Below are 21,480 nucleotides of genomic sequence, written 5' to 3'. Positions count from 1 at the left end.
CTTCAAAAGATATACCAAAGAAAAAGAAAGGAGGAGAAAACAATTGCTATAAAAAAAAGACTAAGAAACAATCAACATTATAAGTATATATGGGTACATTTTTTATACTCTCTCTTATAAATTAAAAATAGTGAAATAAATAATATCAAAATCCTTAATAAATTTTTGAATTGTAGTGTTAGAACTTGACATTTTCATGCCAATCAACATAATTCTGCCCATTAAACTTCGTCATTGCATTTCTTAACACAAACATATTATCCATAAATAGCATGACCATTTCCATAAGCATTGATATGATCTTTAAGAGACCTCTTATGTTTGAAATTTGAACCACAAACACAACACCATAGCTTCCCACAATTCTTTTCATGAGTTCTCCAATCTCCTCTAACAGCAAAAGATTTGCTACATTTTGTGCACATAAAAGGCTTTATTCCATGTTTTCTCTTGTAATGTGTTTGAAGTGTTCGAAAATCTTTCAATGGATTTGCTCTTGGATGATCGATGTTGTTTATGCACCCTAGTACACAACAGTAACAAGGTAGCCTTAACATTCCTGTTGGTTGTGTACCTTTTAGAGATTCAAGACCTTTTTTGTATTGTGATCCATGCCCCCACATATGCATCTAAAAACAAAACAAACAAAAAATCTCATAAAAAATTTAGCCTATAAAGTAAATAAAGCAAAATGATTAGTGTTAACAATATTACTATCTTGTTTGGCCAGTGCGCATGCCTCTACGCATGAGCTGGATTAGTGGCCCAGCTGTGGTGGGTCGAAACCGGTGCGAATAGCAAATATATATATATATATATATATATATATATATATATAAATATATATATATATATATATATATATATATATATATATATATATATATATATATATATATATATACACACACCGTGGTAACAATATATTTTTTTATGTGGTTTAGATGGTCTTTTGTCTTTCCTAATTCCTATGGATCTTCAGTCACTTTTTAAGGGTTTTTTATTGTTGGAGGGTAGCTCTAAATATAGAGATGGTATCATTATGATTTTTCATTCAGTACCTAATGTGGTTGATTTGTAAATTCATAAACAATGCTATTTTACAAGTACGCAAATAAACATGGAAGTATGGAGGTTTTGGAAGTTAAGAGTAATTTTTCAGTGTGAAAATGACATCTTGCTGGGTTTTCTTTGCCTAGTCTTGTACTTTCTCTAACTAGCTTAAGAAATCTATTAAAGCAGGTGGTTTAAGAATTTTTTAACTCGTTTTTGGAAAGAAGTATTCTTGTGTAGATAATCTTGGAAATTTCTTTATTCACGGAGGTCACCCCAGCGAAAACTCTAAAATGCCCCTGCAGATATATCTCTGAAGTATTTTTTTTCTAAGCTTTTACAGATTTCGGAAGTGCACTTCCGAAAAAATCCCAAAAATTGAGATTTTGATTAATTCGGAGATGCAATGCATCTACGAAAAAACAAAAAATTTATAAATCCCAAAAATTAAATATTTTAGGATATTAATTAATTCACATATCATAAATTTGATATAATTTATGAGTAATGAATAATAATAATTATATATTTTGATATAATTTATGAGTTATGAATAATAATTATTATATATTTTTATTCTGATTCATATTTTAAAATTTAAAATAATTTTAATTAAAAAAATAAAAATAATTTTAATTACAAAAAATTTAAAATAATTCCAATTATTAAAATGTAGTTATGAATAATTTTAATTCATGTTTCTACGGTTGATAATAATATTGAAAGAGATCAAATAAGACTAATGATAATAATAATAATAATAATAATAATGATAAAAAAAAATTATTTTTCATAATGAATTATGATAAAAAAAATTATTTTTCATAATTAAAAATGAATTATAATTTTCTATTTAGTTTAAAAAAAATTGTCTTAATTTTATTTAGTTTCAAAATTTACTTATAAAATTAAATTTTTTTTAATTATATAAGTTAGTAAAATAATTTTTAACTTTAAAATTGTTTAGGAAATTTTGATTCACCTTGATTTTATTGATTCACCTTGATTTTATACCTATTAATTGTATTGATTCACCTTGATTTTAATTTATTAATAATTATTGAATTCTTTCGGAAGTGTATATCCGAAACATTCCAACACCAATTTGGTCTTGGAATATTTCGGATATAGATCTCCGAAGACATCCCTTCCCAAAAAAGGGTGTTTTCGGAAATGCATCTCCGAAAACACATTTTTTTCATGTTTTCGGAAGTGCATTTCTGAAATAAGACAAATTTTAAAATAAAAAAAAAACGTTTCGGAAATGCATTTCCGAAGTTAGGGGTATTTTGGGTTTTTCGCCAGAGGTGACCAAGTAGACATGGAGGTGGATAAAGAAAAACTCATAATCTTTTGTTAGAGCAATCCTATTCATACACCAAATTTTTACACTAATACTTACACCCAACACTATTTATCATATTTATAAGGTGAATAGTGTTTTTTAAATAAAATATATATTTGTGAATAGAATATGAACAGTAAAATATTATTATAATAAAAAATATTTTTTAATTTTTTAAAATTTATTTAAATTAAAAGATTTTGATATAAAATCGTATCATTAACCAACTTCATAACTTCATTAACCAATATTTTATATTTTATTAACCAACTTTGTTTTACTATTATTTTTTTTTAATATCTAGGTGTTTATTAACAAACTTCATAACTTCATTAACCAACCTTTTAAACTTCATTAACCAATTTTGTTTTACTATTAAAAATTATTTTAATATCAGGACGTTTGTTAACCAAATTTATCACTATATTAACCAACTTTTTATTTTTCATTAACCAACTTTGTTTTACTACTGAATTATTTTTTACATTCTTGCGTTTATTAACCAACTTGGTCACTTTATTAACCAATTTTTAATACTTCATTAACCAACTTTGTCATTATTTACTATTCATGTACTTGTTACTGTTCATAAAAATATTTTTTAATTAAAAAAACATTGTTCACCGTATAAATACGATAACAGTATTGAGTGTAAGTATTGGTGTAAAAATTGAGTGTACTAATAACCTTACTCATTTTGTTATATTCATGGTGGTTCTAAATGTGTGGCTCTCTATTACCAGGTGTTGGTATATTTTGGCTTGCTCTGTCTGAGAGAGAAGTTCTGATTTGTTGGTTGTCTGTCACTTAATTTTTTCTTTTTGTTGTTGATGCAAATCTTCTATAATTTTATTTTTTGGTTTCTACGAGAATATCTCTATACTTAGTTTATTGCTTAATCTAGTATATTTTGATTTTGGCCTTTTGTTGTCCCTTACTTTTCCTTAAAAAAACTATCATTAAGATTAAATGTTATTCATATTACCAATATCTGTGAAGCACGGGTACTCCGTTTTGGATAAAGTACCGGTACCGGGTACGTACCAGGTACTGGTACTCGTACCGTACGCGTACGGTACGCACCGAAGCCGTACCAATTTTTTTTTTATTGTTTTTTGCTTTGGTACACTAATTGGTACACATTTGGTACACGTACCCAATTCTTTTTGTTTTTTCCGGTTTTAAATTTTTTGGATAACATAATTTGGGCTTAAATAATAATTATGTTATTTATTTATTCTATTTATAAATAAAAAACTGAAAGAAAAATTAAGAAATAGGCTCGTTGAAAAGAAATTGAAGCCCATATGGATTCATTCACTCATTGAAAAGGGATAGGCTCAATCCAAAAAGACTGAGGATTTAGTTTTTGTTCATACAAATCTTCTTCTTCTTTCAAGAAATAGTAAGATTTATATTGAAGGAGTAACAAAATGTGGGATATTGGTGGAGATGAATTGGATCTATTTGATGGAGCTGGTATGCTGGTATTTTTGAAGTTGCTACTCTTTCTCTCGATGAACCTGAACTAGAAGTTGCATTCATTGGAGAAGAAAATATTGATATGTTTTATGAATTATTAATACTTTTAAGTGTGATTTATTTAAGCAAACTATTTTTTAATTATATTATTTTATCGTTATTTAAATAATATAATTGTTTAGTTATTTTTATAATTATACTAACGTACCCGTACCTTAGTTTTTCTAAAAATGCCGTACTCCGTCCCAGTACCCGTACCGGATACTGGGTACGTACCGGTACCTATGCAACGCAGACCAATATCAATTTTATTTGAAGTTTAGCACTACAACTGACATTTTAATACTATAACTTTTTATAATTTTCATGGAAAAATTGGGTTAAATAATTACAAGGAAAAGAAAAAAAGAAAAAAATATATTTTATTTTCAAGAAGAAAAATTAGGCAGATGCGAAAAACAAAATAATAATCATAACTTGTTAGAATAGAGAGAAATGAATGAGGAAGAAAGTTTTTGACAGAAAGGAGAAGCATAAACAAAATTAAATAGAAGAAGGCCTTTTGAACCAAGGTGTTAATTAGTTACCTGCATGTTGTTATATCTGTTGAAAGTTTTGGAGCAAACCGGGCAAGAAAACTGTGTTGGACCATTGAGAATCTGAGATGGAGTAGGGATCCAATACTGTCCTTTGTTAAGGCTGTTATTATGAAGCATCATGAACCCTGAGGAAGAATCATCACCTTGTTCTTTATCAGTGACAGTGATTTCTGAGGAATTATTTGATGAAGAAAGTAGAAAAGCCATTTCAGCAGGACTGGGGTTTGGCAAACCCATGTGAAGTGCAACGGTAGTAGGAGTTGTACTACCATCTTCATTCCTTTCTTCTAAATCCATGGCAGTACAAGGAAGGTATTGGAGATCTTCTTCATGTTCTTGTTTTTCTGGGATTAGGCTTAAAAGAGGTAGCTCTTGCCGAAGCGGAGCAACATGTGGTAAAGAAGTAGAAATATGATGGTACTGGTTGTTGCTGCGGTGATGAAGAAAAGGGTGATGGTGGTTGTATGGAGAAGGGTTTGAAGATGGAGAAATATTGTTGAATTGGAAGAAACTTGGTGATGATGAATAGAAATTATTAGAGCGGTAAGGGTGATCATCCATGGAAGAAACCCTTTATGGCTAGCTACTTGTGTTGTTTGCTTATATAGAGAGAGTACAACACATGACAATACACAATGGTGTAATACACAATGGTTTAAGACAATGTTGTGTTTTTTATTGTATTTGAAAGTTGAAACATTAGACAAATACTACATCAAAATATCTCTTTCACCTGGCCTAGAAATGGAGTTAACCTCCAAACAGTGGTGGATCTTGCCTAAAAGAAATACTGAGAGTTATAAATACTAGAGTTTAATTAAATTAACCACCAAATATTTAATTAAATTAATAAATTATTCAGTTCAATTGATAATTATGTATGAACATTCGATTCGAACCTGCAACCAACTTATTCATCTATAAGAAGAAGTTAATTCTAACAATTTGATTACTAAATCAAATAAGTATAATTTAATTAGTATTAAATTTTTTGATTTTTTATTATGAAGATGAATTTGTATAAATTACCATTGAATATTTTAATTTACTCCAACAATTTTTTAAAATTAACAAGTAAAATTTTAATAATTTATAATCATAAATTGATAATTTACAACTATTAAAAAAATGGATTAGTAAGAATTCACAAATTTCTGTTAATATAAATTATATAATTTTAATATTATCATTTACATAACTTTCACTTTACTCTAGTGATAATTTGTGAGTTGCTTTTTAACAAAAATGTTATTAAGCATACAATTTTTAATTATGTAAATTCATTAATAATAAGTCTAGTGATAATTTGGAAGTTTCTTTTTAACAAGAATTTTAATAAGAATACAACTTTTAATTATGAAAATTCATTAACGATAATAATGATCAATAATACGAACACACAGAAATTCTTACAACTCAAAAAGCTAGAAAATAATATTACAGTAGAATGATTTTAAAAGAAATGTATGACAATTCCAAAGAGTGATTAATGTGCAGAAGTAATATTAAGATTAATGTTAATGAAAATTTTGATTTTACGAGGGGTGCAATTGCTCCTACCTGCCCTTTATAAGATCTGCCGTTGAACGAAGGCGTCATGAAATTTATGTCATTTTATTCTTCAAGTTAGACTCTACTAATGGAAAAGACTCAATGGTTTTAGGTTCGATCTGTATTTTTATTATTTAAAAAAAACAAATTGTGGACACCACATTTCACTTAGTTATAAGAAAAACCATTAAATTGTATATCACGTCACAAATTTTCTCTCAGTTATAAGAAAAATCATTAAATTTTATTAATTTTAGTATTGAATTTCACGTCACAAATTATTGATATTTATATCACGTCACTAAGATTAAATTTAAAAAAAAAAAACTGATTATTATTAATAAAAAAGATTTTTATTATTATTTCATATTCAAAATTAATAAATATTAATAAAAAAAATATTTATATAAATCTAAAATAAAAATTATAATATAATAATAAATAAAATATCCTACACAATTAAAATTAAAATATAATAATAAACAAAATAATAAAATATATTAAAAACCATTAAAAATTAAACTATACTTCCCAGGGTTCTTTTCATGACTTTTTCAATCTCCTCTAAAAGCAAAAGCTTTGCTAGATTTTCTGCAGATAAACTAAAAGACCTAGTTCCGTGTTTCCTCTCATAATGTGCTTGAAGTAATCCAAAATCACACAATAATTTTGCTCTTGAATGTTCAATGTGTTTATTTTATTGATCCATTAATATGACTCAGGAAAACAATAAATTGACTTTAAATAAAAGAAAATGTGATAGTAGTTGTTTGGCTTAATGACAACTAAAGTCAATGGCTATTTCATTTTGAGAATCAAAATAAAAATCCCTCTCGTCTCCTCTTTTGAATTTTTGTCATAGAGGTGCTTCTAAAATAGGAACAAAACGAAAAACTTCGAATTATTTTTTTTATTTTCTCATAAATAAACAAAAATTAAAAACAATATTTTCATACCAATTTATGGGTACAATTTTTTACGCTCTAATAGAAATTAACAGTTTTGTGAAATAAATTTTATAAATGTTGTGTTAAAACTAAACATTTTCATACGAATCAACATAGTTCTTCCCAAAAAACTTAGTGATCGCATTTCTTAAAACAAACATATTATCCATAAATAGCATGACCATTTCCGTAAGCATTGATATGATCTTTAAGAGACCTCTTATGTTTGAAATTTGAACCACAAATACAACACCACAGCTTCCCACAATTCTTTTCATGAGTTCTCCAATCTCCTCTAACAGCAAAAGATTTGCTACATTTTGTGCACATAAAAGGCTTAATTCCATGTTTCCTCTTGTAATGTGTTTGAAGTGTTCTAAAATCTTTCAATGGATTTGCTCTTGGATGATCAATGTTGTTTATGCACCCTGGTACACAACAGTAACAAGGTAGCCTTAACATTCCTGTTGGCTGTGTACCTTTTAGAGATTCAAGACCTTTTTTGTATTGTGATCCATGCCCCCACATATGCATCTAAAAATAAAAGAAACAAAAAATCTCATAAAAATTTTAGCCTATAAAGTAAATAAATAAAGCAAAATGATCAAAAGTCACACTACATTTTCAATTAATGTTTAAGAAGCAAAATGACAAAAACTGAATAGTAGATCTTGACACTAATGGAGAAATATGGTTGAATTGGAAGAAACTTGGTGATGATGATGAATAGAAATTATTAGAGCGGTAAGGGTGATCAGCCATGGATGAGAGATCACGTGGGAACATTTTATGAGTAGCTACTAGTACTTGTGTTATTTGCTTTGAGAGAAAGAGAGAGAGTACAAAATCGCTGGAGGAAGTACTGGAAGTGTTGTTTGCTTTTATATTTATAGAGAGAGAACGAAAGAGATATTTTGGATTTTGTCCTCTTTTTTCTTACAATTCCTCTTATTATTTTACCTCTCTTAATCCCACTCTTTATCTTTATTATAAAATTATTTTTTTTTATTTTAAAGAAAAAGAGGAAAACTAAGGAAAAATAAAAAAGGAAATTTTTTTTATTGACCCCTAACCTTCTTGGTCATCCCGGCGAAATTCCTAGAATGACCCTATAATTCGGAAATGCATCTCCGAAATCACTTTTTTCTGAAAAAAAATTGATTTCAGAAGTGCACTTCCGAAAACACAAAAAAAAGGTGTTTTCCGATATGTATCTTCGAAAACACAAAAAAAAGTGTTTTCGGAGATGCATTTCTGAAATCACCTTTTTCGGAGATGTATCTCCGAAAAAACAAAAAAAATGTGTTTTCAGAGATGCATTTTTGAAATCACTTTTTTTTTGGAGAGGGGGTGTCTTCGGAGATGCATATCCGAAATATTCCAATTTTTAGTCTGTGAATGTTTCGGATATGCATTTCCGAAAAAATTCAATAATTATTAAAAAACTAAAATAAAGGAAAATCAATACAATTAATAGTATAATTAATTGTATTAATTAAAAGATATTATTAAATATATATATCATTATCATTAAAATATAATAATAATTATTAACATCTTTTTTTAAATTAAAATATTTTGTAGTTATTATTTATAATTAAATTTTTTTCAACAATTTTTTATGCACTATTACTTTATTTACAAATAAATTATTTGATACTTTATTTTAATTGAATAGAATAGAATTTAATTTTAATAAAATTAAAAAAACAATGAGAATATTTTAAAAAAATTAAAAGAAACTTTTTATTTCATATAAAATCAATTTGATAGAAAGTATAGTAGTAAATGTAAATAGTAGTTTGTTAACTGAATAGAATTAAAATTTAAGTGAATCTCTAGTATAATTATACATATAAATATTAATTTTATTCTTTAATTTAAATAAAATTGAAGAAAATATTGAGAAATTTGTTTAAGAATTAAAAAATGAATTTTTTTTTCATTAACATCAATATGATAGTAAATTTTTAGTAGTAATATAGAAAGTACGTTAGTTGATCAAACTTTTAGTAGTATTATTTATAATTAAAAAAATAATTAAATTCATTTATGTAAAAGAAGACTTATGTGTTATTTATTTATTTATTTGACATTATTTGGAATTGATTATTCATGTGAGAGAAAAATAATGTTTTGTTAATATATAGAATTGATTAGATAGATATAAAAGGAATTATTGGTCATATGAAAAAAGAAATATTTTATTAAGCTTGATCCCTCCTATATTGGTTAACATCCCAAAATTTTTAATATTTTGGGATTTTGATTAATTCGGATATGCATGTCCGAATTAATCAAAATTCCAATTTTTTTTGTGTTTTCGGAGATGCATCTCCGAATTAACCAAAATCCCAAATTTTTCGGAGATGCATTTCCGAAATCTGGAAAAATCTAAAAAAAAAAAAAAACTTCGGAGATGCATCTCCGAAGCAGGGGTAAATTTGAATTTTCGCTGGGGTCAGTCCCATAGGGAGGTGGATAAAAAAATTTCCATAAAAAATTGAAAGAAAAATTTTAGCCAAAAAAAACAAAGAGACGATCAATAATCACTACAAGAAAATAATGCTTCAGCCACATGATTTAGCCGCGTGAATATTAAGTCATTATAAATGGACGTGTCATGTGCAAATTACGTCGCAAGCTTTTCATTTGGAGAAAGATTACAATTTTGGAAAATTTCGTATTTAACGTCGCTGAATTAATATTTAAAATAATAAAAAATATTAAGTTTCATTTTTTCACGTAAGGGAAATTTGAATTTTTTGAAAAATTTGTAATGGCGTGAAAAAAAACGTCGCTACTTAAAATTTTAAATTTTAAAAATTGCGGTAAAATATGGCTAAAAACTGTACATATCTTTAGATCTGCATCGCTCCCCATTTTAGAAACACAAATCTCCCTGCTATTTCTCCTATTTCGTCCTCTCCCTCACCATTTCTCTTCGTTCACTCAAAGTTCCAAACCATTCAAACCATTTCTCTTCTCATTTTTCCTCTCATCTCTCACCATATTTACAAAGTTTATATGTATATTTGTTTGGTGTGCCTCTGTTTGTGCTAGGTTTTTTCATTGTGTCATGAAGGATAGGAGGAGGAAAATTTCATCGGTTCCATTAACTCACATAGATGTTTGTTGGAATCGGTTGCAGAGGTTAAGGAGGAGGTTTTCAACCACTTTGCTTTCAAGTTTCAGGAACCGGGATAGAATAGACTGATCATTGATGGGGACTTCGGTAGTAGGTTATCTCAACCCCACAGATGTTTTCTTGATGCTCCTTTTTCGGATGAGGAGATGGAGGCAGATTGGGGGTGTGATGGCTCGAAAATCCCAGGTCCAGATGGTTTTTCTTTTTTGCTCTTTACGAAATCTTGGTTCTTTCTAAAAGATGACTTTGCATTTTTTCAGGGACTTCCATAGAGGGGCTATTTTATCCAAGTCAATCACTTCGTCCTTCTTGACGCTCATTCTGAAATCTTATAATCCGTTGGGTTTGGACAATTATAGACCTGTTTGTCTCGTTGGTTGCCTTTACAAGACTTTGTCTAAATTACTAACGGCAAGATTGAAAGTGGTTTTAAATTCTTTAGTGTCCCTTGTCAAAATGCGTTCATGTCGGGAAGACAATTACTTGATGGAGTTTTGGTGGCTAATGAGTTAGTGCATTTCAAGACTAAGGAGAAGAAGGAATGTTTTCTTTTTAAGGTGGATTTTGAGAAAGCCTACGACAAAGTCAGTTGGAGTTTCCTTAGATTCATGTTACTCAATATGGGGTTCGGTGATTTATGGTTGAGTTGGATGGAAGCAACCGTTTTTTCGAGTAAAATATCGATTTTAGTCAACAGTGGCCCTACTAAAGAGCTTTTGGTCGAGAGGGGGTTGAGACTAGGAGATCCGTTATCTCCTTTTCTATTTTTGATTGTGGTGGAAGCTTTGCCGGTTCTAGTCAAGAGATCTTTGGATCTTGGAGAATTTGCGGGGTTTAACATCAACGATGTTTGCAATATTGATATCCTTCAATTCGATGATGATACTCTTATGGTTTGGGATGGTAGTTGGAAGCATATTTAGGCTACTAAGTCGTTTTTAACAGGCTTCAAGTTAGCATCGGGGCTTGGTATCGATTTCCACAAAAGCAAGCTCATTAGAATTAATATTAGTTATTTCCGTTTGGAGGATACTGATAATTTTTTGGTGTGTAGATTGGAAGACAAAGCTTTCTTTCCTTGGTATTTCCATCAATTCAAACTCGAGGAGGATTTCTTTTTTGGTTTCCCTTACTTGCTAAGTTAAGGAACCGACTCTTTAATTATAGTGGTTACTTCCTTAGTTTCAGTGGGAGAATCACTCTTGTTAAATCTGTTCTTAGTAGCATCTCCATTTTTCCTACTATCTTTCTACAAAGTCCTAGAGAAATTTCGTTGTGAAATAATCAAGCTCTAGAGTGGTTTTCCTTGGGGAGGTACGAAGGATCGTAGAAAAGTTCATTGGGTGGGATGGAGGGATATTTGTTCTCCTCTCGATAGAGGTGGGTTGGGAATTTAAAAATTAGACGATTACAATTCAGCGCTTCTTCTCAAGTGGAGATGGAGGATTCTTGAAGGATCTGATGCCCTTTGGTTCCGTGTGCTTAAGAAGCTTTATGGGGATACTCGGATAAAGATGTCAGCCCTGAGGTTATTTTTCAGTTGCAGGAAATCTAAATCAGTGTGGTGGTCGGACCTGGTTCTTCTGTTTAACAAACTTCATGTGCACTCTTTTATTAGCAATTGACTATTCACTATCGGTAAACAATTTTTTGAGTGCTTTTGGCATGTTAAATGGTGTCATGACATAACGCTTAAGGATTGCTTTCCTGTTCTATATTCGGCTTCTGCTCTACTGGGAGTATCGGTTGTGAGAATGAGGGGTTGGCGTGACGGTGTTTAGTCTTGGGGGGTTTAGGGATTAATGTTTTCTTGAATCTGGCGGTGGATGTTGTTAGTTACCAAATGGTGTTAATATCTTGGGTAATTTTTGGTAATTTTCAAGTCTTTTTGTGATTAATAATAGTATTTAATTATCATTTGGTATATATATTCTTATATTTATATTATTGTCGAATAGTTCTTATCTTTGCAATTTGTGTTGGATTTTATAGTTTTCGTTAGATAAATGGAAGCTTGGACCATGGAAAAAGGCTTTGAAGAAGTTCCAAGACCAAAAACCAAGGATTGCTGGAAAAAGGTACCGCGCTAAGCGAGGTGTAGGCCCGCTAAGCGCGGTTTTGAAGAAAAGAAGGAAGTTCTGGCAGAAACTGCCGCGCTAAGCGAGGTCTGGAGCCCGCTTAGCGCGGTTGGGCGGTTTAGCTAATTTTGAGTAGCGCGCTTAGCCGGCTGCACCGCGCTAAGCGCGGTCTGCGTAACTCAGTTTTGTTGTTTAAGGGCCAGAAGTGTTTTGAAAGGATATAACACATTCCTAAGACCAAAAAGAGCATATTTTACTGTAGCAAGTCAAGAATTGGAGATTCGAAGCTTTGATCGTCGATTAATCGCCGTAGATGCTTGTTGATCTTCATCCTTTCCTTCTTGAGCAAGCTACCATTCTCATGGATAGCTAAATCTCTTTGGTATCAAGATAAGATGTAATCTTCCTAGCCTTTTGTATGTTGTTCTTGTGAATATATTATGTATGAACAAGTGATGATCAATATAGATGGTTTAGTTTGTTTATTAAAGCTTTTCTTTGGTATAAGTGTTTGAGACATCAATATTTGTATCTAGACCTAACTTTATCATCTATCAAACTATAAATTACAGACATGGATTTAGCGTTTGATGTTTACTTAGTATCGGTTTTAAAAAACGTTATTTGTATTGTTTAAACGGTGGAGAAATCGTCGGTTAAACAGTACGGTAAATCTAACTATATCATTGCGGACACGGACGATATACGCGTCGATACGTAATTATATTGATCGTTACCGAGTTCATATACGTATATTTATAAGGAGACATACAAATTTAGGTCGATGAAATCGAATCTTGATACATTTTCTTTAACTTAGAACTTTCATTAATTTACTCTTTGCTACTAAAGTGATTGAATGATCTTTTGCAAACCCAAAACTAAAGTAACATTAACTCAAGACAAAATAGGCTATAGAACGGCGGTGATATCGCAATAATCCCTGTGGATACGATATAAACGAAAAGTACACCACAATACTCTTTCAACAAAATAGCGCCGTTGCCGGGGATTATTGTTTAGATATTGCAAGCATTGCAATAGTTTGTTTTGTATTGAGTCTTATAATTAATCTCTTGTTTCTAAATTTATTTTCCTTGTGTTTGTTAATTTGCTTGGTTAGTTTTTCAGATTACAGTTTATGCGAGGACGTGTACCTGCAGATCAACTCCTTTTTGATCCTGAGATTGAAAGGACTGCGCGTAGAGAGAATAGCAAAACTCGTAGGAGGAGACAACTAGCTAGGGAAAGAAGACAACAAAAAGAGGCATCTTCTTCTTCGACTCCGGTTGAAAACTTAGTTGAGGAAGAAATGGCTGCGGATCCTAATGTTCCAGCTCGAGGGCCTTGTGTTAATAGCCCTCGACTCAATGCACAATTTGCTCGTGATCAAGCCAATGGAAGAAACTCCGAGATGAAAACGGGGTTACTTCAATTACTTTATCAGAATCCTTTCACAGGAGCAGATCACGAGGATCCTTTTACTCATCTAACAAAGTTCTATGAGATCGCCGGAACCATTGGTGCTCCGGAGGCTGAAGAAGAACAGGTTTTCAGGAGACTGTTTCCTCATTCCTTGATAGGAAAAGCTAAGGAATGGTACCTTGATCAACCAAACAATGTCATGACAAATTGGAACGAGTTAGAAGAGAAGTTTTTGGATCGGTTCTTTCCTCACAATAGGTTCATGGAAGCGAAAACTTCTATAGCGGTGTTCTCCCAAGGTCCGAGTGAATCTCTCAATGAAGCTTGGGAGAGGTTCAAGTCTATGGTTAGAAAATGTAAAGGGCATGGGTTTGATGAATTGTCTCAAATCCATATCTTTAGAAATGGACTCCAACCTCAACCAAAAACTCTTTTAGATGCGACCGCGGGTGGTTCGTTGATGTCAAAAACAGCTGCTGAAGCAATTGCTATCATTGATAGGATGGCTTTAAATGATCATCAAGGGCAACACAACCGTAGTGCATCGCAAAGAAAACCTGGAGTTCTTGAATTGAATACTAGTGATGCAATACTTGCTCAAAACAAGTTATTGACTCAACAAGTAGAATTGCTCACTCAACAAATGTCAAAACTCCCTCAACAAATCAAAGAGATACATGGAATCCCTCCTCAAAATCAACAAGTGATGTGTTGTGAATTGTGTAGGGGTGACCATCAAACTGGTTTTTGTCCTCCACCGGGTGAAGAGGTGAATTATGTGTCAAATCCGAATCAAGGTTATGGTGGGAGACAACAACAACCTTACAACAATAACCAAGGTTACCAACAAAGAGGTAATCAAGGTTATCAAGGATGGAGGCCGGATGCGGGTCCATCAAATCGTCCAAGTCCTTATCAAGGTGGTTACAACCAACAACCTCAACAACCTCAACAAACAAAGCTTTCAATAGAGGACACTCTTAGCCAATTCATGCAATTGCAAATTGCAAGCCAAAAGAGTACGGATGCCGCAATAAAGAACCTTGAAACTCAAGTCGGGCAATTGTCAAAGCAACTTGCCGATCAAAACAAAGGTCCTTTTCCGGCTACTACACAAGAAAATCCTCGCGAGCATTGTAAGTCAATCTTAACTCGTAGCGGTAGAAATATTGATATGGGTGTGGGAGAGATAGTTGAGGAAGAAATTGTTGAAAGTGAAAAAGATAGGGTGATTGAAGTAGAAAAAAATGTTGAGGGTGATTTAGTTGAAAATGAGAAAGAAAAAGAATTAGTGGAAAAAGAAACTCTTGAGAAAGTAGTAGAAAAAGAGAGAAAAAATTGAGTGTGAGTGAGAAGGGAAAGAAGAAGGATGATTCTATTCAACCAAAGAAATTACCTTACCCTCCCGGTCCGTCAAAGAAAGAAGATGCAAAGCACTATGCTCGGTTCTTGGACATCTTTAGCAAGTTGCAAATCAATGTTCCTTTTTCCGAAGCATTAGAGCAAATGCCGATGTACTCTAAATTTATCAAAGACATCATCACTAAGAAGAGAAGATTCTTGGATCCGGAGGTAGTAACGGTGAGCTCTTGTTGTAATGCGTTAATTCAACGCACTACACCGATTAAATCAAATGATCCTGGGCGGGTAACCTTGCCGGTGTCTATTGGAAATGTTCAAATAGGCAAAGGATTGGTGGATACCGGTTCTAGCATTAATTTGATCCCATTGTCTATGGTGAGAAGGTTAGGAATTAATGACTTGAAGCCGACTAGAATGACACTATCATTAGCAGATAAGTCCACAGCTCATCCTCATGGAGTTGCGGAAGACTTGCTTGTCAAGGTTGACAAATTTTGGTTTCCTGTTGACTTTGTCGTCATAGACATGGAAGAAGATCCTGATATACCTTTGATCTTAGGAAGGCCTTTTATGAAGACGGCCCGAATGATGATAGATATTGATGATGGCTTAATGAAATTAAGGTACCAAGATGAAGAATTATGTCTTGATCTCTTTGAAGCCATCAAGCATCCGAGTGATGATGACGATTGTTTTAGAATCGATGCTACCGAAAGGGCTATTATGAAAGTGGAGAATCAAATGCACCTGTCGAATCCTCTTGAGAAAACTTTAATGGAAGCTCTCGAAGTTCTCACCAAAGATCAAGAGAAAGAGATTGAAGATTGTTTGAGAAATTTAGAGGCTTGTGATGAGATGAATCCATTTGAAACTCAAATTGAAGAGTTGAAGGATGAACCTAAAGTTGAAGAGCAAAAGGTGGAGTTGAATGTGTTACCATCTCACTTGAAATATGTGTTTCTCGGTGACAATTCTACTAAACCGGTTATCATCAATAGTGGTTTATCTAGCAAAGAAGAGCATCGATTGAAGGAAGTATTGATAAAAAATCAAGAAGCAATAGGATGGGTTTTATCCGACTTGAAGGGTATTAGTCTTGCCTATTGTATGCATAAGATTATGTTAGAAGATGATTTTCGGCCCGTGGCACAACCTCAAAGGCGATTGAATCCAACCATGAAAGAAGTTGTTAGAAAAGAGGTTGTGAAGTTATTAGAGGCCGGGATGATTTATCCCATATCCGATAGCGAATGGGTGAGCCCGGTGCATGTGGTTCCTAAGAAGGGTGGATTGACGGTTGTGAGAAATGAGAAGAACGAGTTGATTCCTTCGAGAACGGTGACCGGGTGGCGTATGTGTATTGATTATCGTAGGTTGAACCAAGCAACAAGAAAAGATCACTTTCCATTACCTTTTATGGATCAAATGTTAGAGAGGTTAGCCGGAAGAAACTTCTATTGTTTTTTGGATGGTTATTCAGGATACAATCAAATATCAGTGAATCCGGCGGACCACGAGAAAACTGCCTTTACATGTCCTTTTGGCGTTTTTGCATACCGAAGAATGCCATTTGGACTATGTAATGCTCCTGCAACATTTCAAAGGTGCATGCAAGCTATCTTCTCTGATTTGATCGAGAAAAGCATCGAGGTGTTCATGGATGATTTTTCTGTGTACGGGTCGTCATTTGACTTGTGCTTGAAAAACCTTGATGTGGTGATGGAAAGATGTATTGAAACAAATTTGGTTCTCAACTGGGAGAAGTGCACTTTCATGGTAACTGATGGGATAGTCCTTGGCCACAAGGTATCTTCAAAGGGGCTTGGGATCATATAATTCGTGTTTGACTGAACTCTCGCCTGCTTCTTCTTATCATTTTCATTTTCAATAATGGACCCCATGATTGGAGATCTTTCCATGGGACTTGCGAATGATACAAAACCCTTTTATTTTTCTGCAATTGAAGAATCAATTCCACGATTCATATTGTTTTTTACGTATTGCTATGACGAAAATTCAAGAGAAAAAAGCACATTAAGTGAGCAAACTAACGAAAGAAATTTCTCTTTGACCTCATTCAAAATTAAAAAAATTTACTTGCTTATTTGCAAAAGTAAAAATGATATTCTTACATCAATATCATATATTATACTGTATTCCTTATTCACCAATACGGTGAATAGTGCTTTATTATAAAAATAAAATAGTTTTTTTTATTAAAAAAAGTTTGAAATTATCTTCTTTTTTTTTTAAAATTAAGGAAGACCGTTATAAAATTGTGTGATTTACTAACTTTAACACTTCGTTAACCAACATTTTACATTTCATTAAACAACTTTGTTTTATAACTAAAAACTATTTTTAATATCTCAATTGTGATTAATCAACTTCATTACTCCATTAATCAATATTTTATATTTCATTAACCAATTTTATTTTACTGCTAAATTTTTTTTTTAATATTTGAATATTTATTAAGCAAATAATGAATAATATTAACCAATATTTTACACATTATTAACAAATTTTATTCATGCAACACTTCATAATCATTGTTCATGTCATTATTCATGCAACCAGTGGCGGTTCTATAGCTCGGCGAGCCCGGGCACGCGCCCGGGCTCAACCCCTATTTTCTTTGTATTTCTCCCAATTTAATAGTCGAATTCTAGACGAAATTATAGGCAAAATTAATAAAAATAAGGGTGTAAAAACTAAAATAGATGAGTACCCAATGGTCCAGACAGGCCCAACCCAATTAATTATATATGAATTATAACAAAAAAATTTAAAAATTAATTATGCTAAAGTGTTTCATCTTCCCCCTCTTTGTCTTTGACGGTCGGTGCTTCAAGATATATATATTTAATCATTATTATTAAATATTATAATAATAAGAGTTTTATATTGTTGATAAAACTCCAATCAGCTAATTATTTCCTAGTCTTTTTTCTTGAATGATACCATTTTCATTTTTTAGTCTTCTTGCAATTTATGCTTTCAAAAATTTATAATCGATTAGACCTTCCCTAATTTTATAATTTTTTTTTACTTCTTTTCTATTATAATTTTATAGCGACATTATAATTTTTCATATATTATAAAATCAAACAAGAAATCATGGACGTTTAAATTTAATTAAAAGATAAGAGTAATACAAATTGAAATGTATGAAAATGATGAGTTTTACTATGTGGTCAAATTAGAGATTCAAGCAAAATTAATTTGCCAATATAAAAAATTATCTAAGTTTTCCACATAATAAATAACATTAAAATTTTTGGTGTTTTTTTTTATGAAATAAGTTGAAAATGTCCAACTATTATTTTGTTAGCTTTTGAGGGATTATATTTTATGTCCCTCATTTTTTATTTTCTTTTTTTATTGAATAAATTATCTTTAATAAAAATAATATTAAAATTAATGTATAAGTAAATTTATAGTTATAAAATAAAATAAAAGCATAATAATTTGAAATTTCAACTCAATTATAGATATTATAATAAACCAATATAAAAATTAAAGTGAAAAAAAAGTATTTGAATTTTTAGAGTTTTTTTAGTTTCCTCAAGGGCACACATGTTTACAATTGAACATTTATTATTGATCACTATAATAGATCTAACAAAAACTAAAGACAATTGGAATACTCTTTATTTCCTTATCATCTTTTTTTAGAGTACAAGTTAGAAAAGGCAAGGTATTTGAAATCATGCGCGAAGCTATAGCCCAGCGAACCCGGACACGCGTCCGCGCTCAACCCCTTATTTCGTTGTATATTCCCCACTTAATAGTTGATTTTTAGACAATATCAGGACAAAATTAGTAATTTTTAGACAAAATTAAGGATAAAATCAGTAAAAATATGGTGTGAAATTTTTGGACAAAATGAAGAGATTTTTTTTTAGATAAAATCAAGAGCAAAATTAGTAGAGACATGATGTAAAATTAGTAAAAACAAGGTGTAAATTTTTTGCCCAGGCTCCATAAAATTTCTGGCTCCGCCAATGTGCAACCATAATCATTGTTCATGTCATTATTCATGCAACCGTTGACTGTTCATGTCACTATTTACCACCCTATCGTATTTGTGAACGGTAGATATGATCTAAGTGTATGTTTTAGTGCAAGAATAGCCAATTCCGACCGTAATACCTTTGAAGACCAGTTTTCATTTGTTTTTCTTGTTATATGCATAGCACTAGAAGATTTAGGAGTGTGTGGAAATGAAATTTCAATTCAATGGTATATTAAAACATAATAAATAGCACTGGTGAATAGCCAGGAGATACTATGATTCCATGTAAGAGCATAAATATAATGAAAGGGCACTCAAATTTTGGCTCATTAGTTATATGTTGCAGATATACTAATGATTAACACCAATAAAAAAAAACACCACCGGTCTACCATTAATAACTATATGTGCTCCGTAGAATAAAACAGTTGTTCTGTATCTGCTTTCCTTTAATTTTCCCTTAAAATATTTCTTTAAGACTTGCACATAGTTTAAATAAAACATTATTTTAGAGTTGGGCCATTTTTTGGGTGATAACTATGTATTTGAAAAAATAATTAAAAAATTATTTTCTTGATATAATTAAAAAATTCATTTATATGTATTTTGGTTGAGAAAACAAAAAAAATAAATCAAGACCTACTAGAAATGCTACAAAATTTTACATAACATTTTTATATATTATGAAGAAAGTATTTTCAAAATATTAATTCAAAATTCGATCATATGTTGTTTTCGTTGCATAAAAGATTGGTGGTTGAAAATTTTATATTTAATTTATCTTCTATAAAAGAAATACTAATTTTGTGAAAGAATATTTACAATCCAATAAATTTGCATGCAAAAAATCATTAAAAAATTTAAACTCTTAATTATTATAAACTTCTCTTTAGGATTGAAAAAAACTGACGAATTGTGTGTTTGAGTTTGCTACAGATTTAGAGATAGATTAGCTAACATTTTTAAGTTTAAACTATGATGTTCATCTTCTACTGCATTTCTAAGTATTTTTATCTTTTGTGATGGATTTAACAACTAAATTAATGTCGTTAAACATTTAATTATTATTATCAACATCTTTACTAATATTATATTAAACTTTAAAATAAAAGAAATTATCAGAGAAGTAAGCATTATTTGAATTTTAATTTTACACTTTGAATATTACTATGTTAAAAATATACTATTTTGAATGTACTACTACATGAAGGGAATAGGAAATCGAAGAAAGAATCATTGTGGTGGAGAGATCTCTTAAAGTTAAATTCCGACAATGCCGACTCGAATGCAGCAGGTATTTCAAAGCTATTTCACTGGAAACTTGGTAAGGGAGACCGCATTCCTTTTTGGTTTGGAAGGTGGTTAGGAGCAGAGCCACTCTGTGCTGCCTTCCCCAACATTTTCGATGCTGTGGAGAATCCAAAAGCAGCTGTGGAGGAACTTGGAAACTGGACTGATTCGGTGTGGCATTGGGACATCCATACGGCGCTGATTCTGAATCACGGAGTTGAACATTCTGAAATTGCAGACTTGGAAGCTCTTCTCGCGGGCATTTCTTTGAATTCAGCCACATTAGACAAACCATGCTGGCCTTGGGATAGCTGTGGTTATTTTTCCGTCAAATCCTGTTATGCGAAACTCTTGCAGGGGCAGGATGCTTCCCCCATAGATCCTTCTTACAAAAGTTGTCTTAATGTTGTTTGGGACTCGCTCATTCCGCAAAAGGTGAAATTGTTTGGCTGGAGGTTGTTGCGAAACAGACTCGCAACTCGGGATCAACTGATTCGGCGAGGTATTTTGGAGGGAGACGACAACTGCAGGTGTCCTTTGTGCAATTCTGCAGCTGAAAGCAGTGAGCACTTGTTCTTGAGATGCAATTGGTCTGTTCGTATCTGGGCGGACATTTGGGGTTGGCTTGGCATTCTGCCGCTGCGGAACAACGCTAGCACAAACTGTAGGTCTCATTTTCTCTCTACTTTTCATGCTTTAAACAACAAGGTTGGCAAGGGTAGGGAAGTTTCGGTTTGGCTGGCTACGTGTTGGTGCTTATGGAATGCTAGAAACGGTATTATCTTCAACAATGAAACTCTGGACATCGATGAAATACTGTTCAAAATTAAGATGCTAACTTGGTGGTGGTTGCAAATAGGCCTGAATCGCTTAAATTGCAATTTTTATGAATGGTTTAAAAACCCTTTGAATTTCTTGTAAAGTTGGTTGTATTTTGCCTTTTGTAGGTTCTTGGCTAATGCCTCTCTCTTGTATTTGGGTTTGAGTTTCCCTTGAACTCTATTTGAATACAATTGTTGCTTATAAAAAAAAATTTAACGATGTGTAGAAGTATATGTTTTGTGTAGGTAAAAGGGAACACAATCAGACAACTGAAACTAAAATAGTACTATTTATGTTAACAAGATAATTTGCTTATTTATTATAAATCCAAGACAGCTCGAGTGGGTTTGCATATAATAC

At 31.6% G+C, this 21,480-nt stretch overlaps 3 protein-coding genes across 3 annotated transcripts; 1 reads left to right on the top strand and 2 right to left on the bottom strand.

Moving 5' to 3' along the window:
• Positions 1-257: 257 nt before the first annotated feature.
• On the bottom strand, positions 258-5,040 carry LOC131612669 (zinc finger protein WIP2-like). Its single transcript, XM_058884433.1, has 2 exons — positions 4,468-5,040; positions 258-629 (listed from the first exon to the last, which is right to left on the bottom strand). The coding sequence occupies exons 1-2, from the start codon at positions 5,038-5,040 to the stop codon at positions 258-260; spliced, it is 945 nt and encodes a 314-aa protein (XP_058740416.1).
• Positions 5,041-7,139: 2,099 nt separating this feature from the next.
• Positions 7,140-8,062, bottom strand: LOC131614938 (zinc finger protein WIP2-like). The gene is made up of 2 exons (XM_058886470.1): positions 8,051-8,062; positions 7,140-7,511 (listed from the first exon to the last, which is right to left on the bottom strand). Exons 1-2 carry the CDS (start codon positions 8,060-8,062, stop codon positions 7,140-7,142), a joined length of 384 nt encoding a protein of 127 aa, XP_058742453.1.
• A 2,527-nt stretch (positions 8,063-10,589) lies between these two features.
• On the top strand, positions 10,590-21,219 carry LOC131614937 (uncharacterized). Its single transcript, XM_058886469.1, has 2 exons — positions 10,590-11,028; positions 20,219-21,219. Exons 1-2 carry the CDS (start codon positions 10,590-10,592, stop codon positions 21,217-21,219), a joined length of 1,440 nt encoding a protein of 479 aa, XP_058742452.1.
• Positions 21,220-21,480: the final 261 nt, after the last annotated feature.

The sequence above is a fragment of the Vicia villosa genome, linkage group LG6 (genome assembly GCF_029867415.1).
Source record: "Vicia villosa cultivar HV-30 ecotype Madison, WI linkage group LG6, Vvil1.0, whole genome shotgun sequence".
Lineage (NCBI taxonomy): Eukaryota > Viridiplantae > Streptophyta > Magnoliopsida > Fabales > Fabaceae > Vicia > Vicia villosa.
The sequence above is the reverse complement of the archived record's forward strand: the minus strand, read 5'-3'. Positions and strand labels throughout refer to the sequence as shown.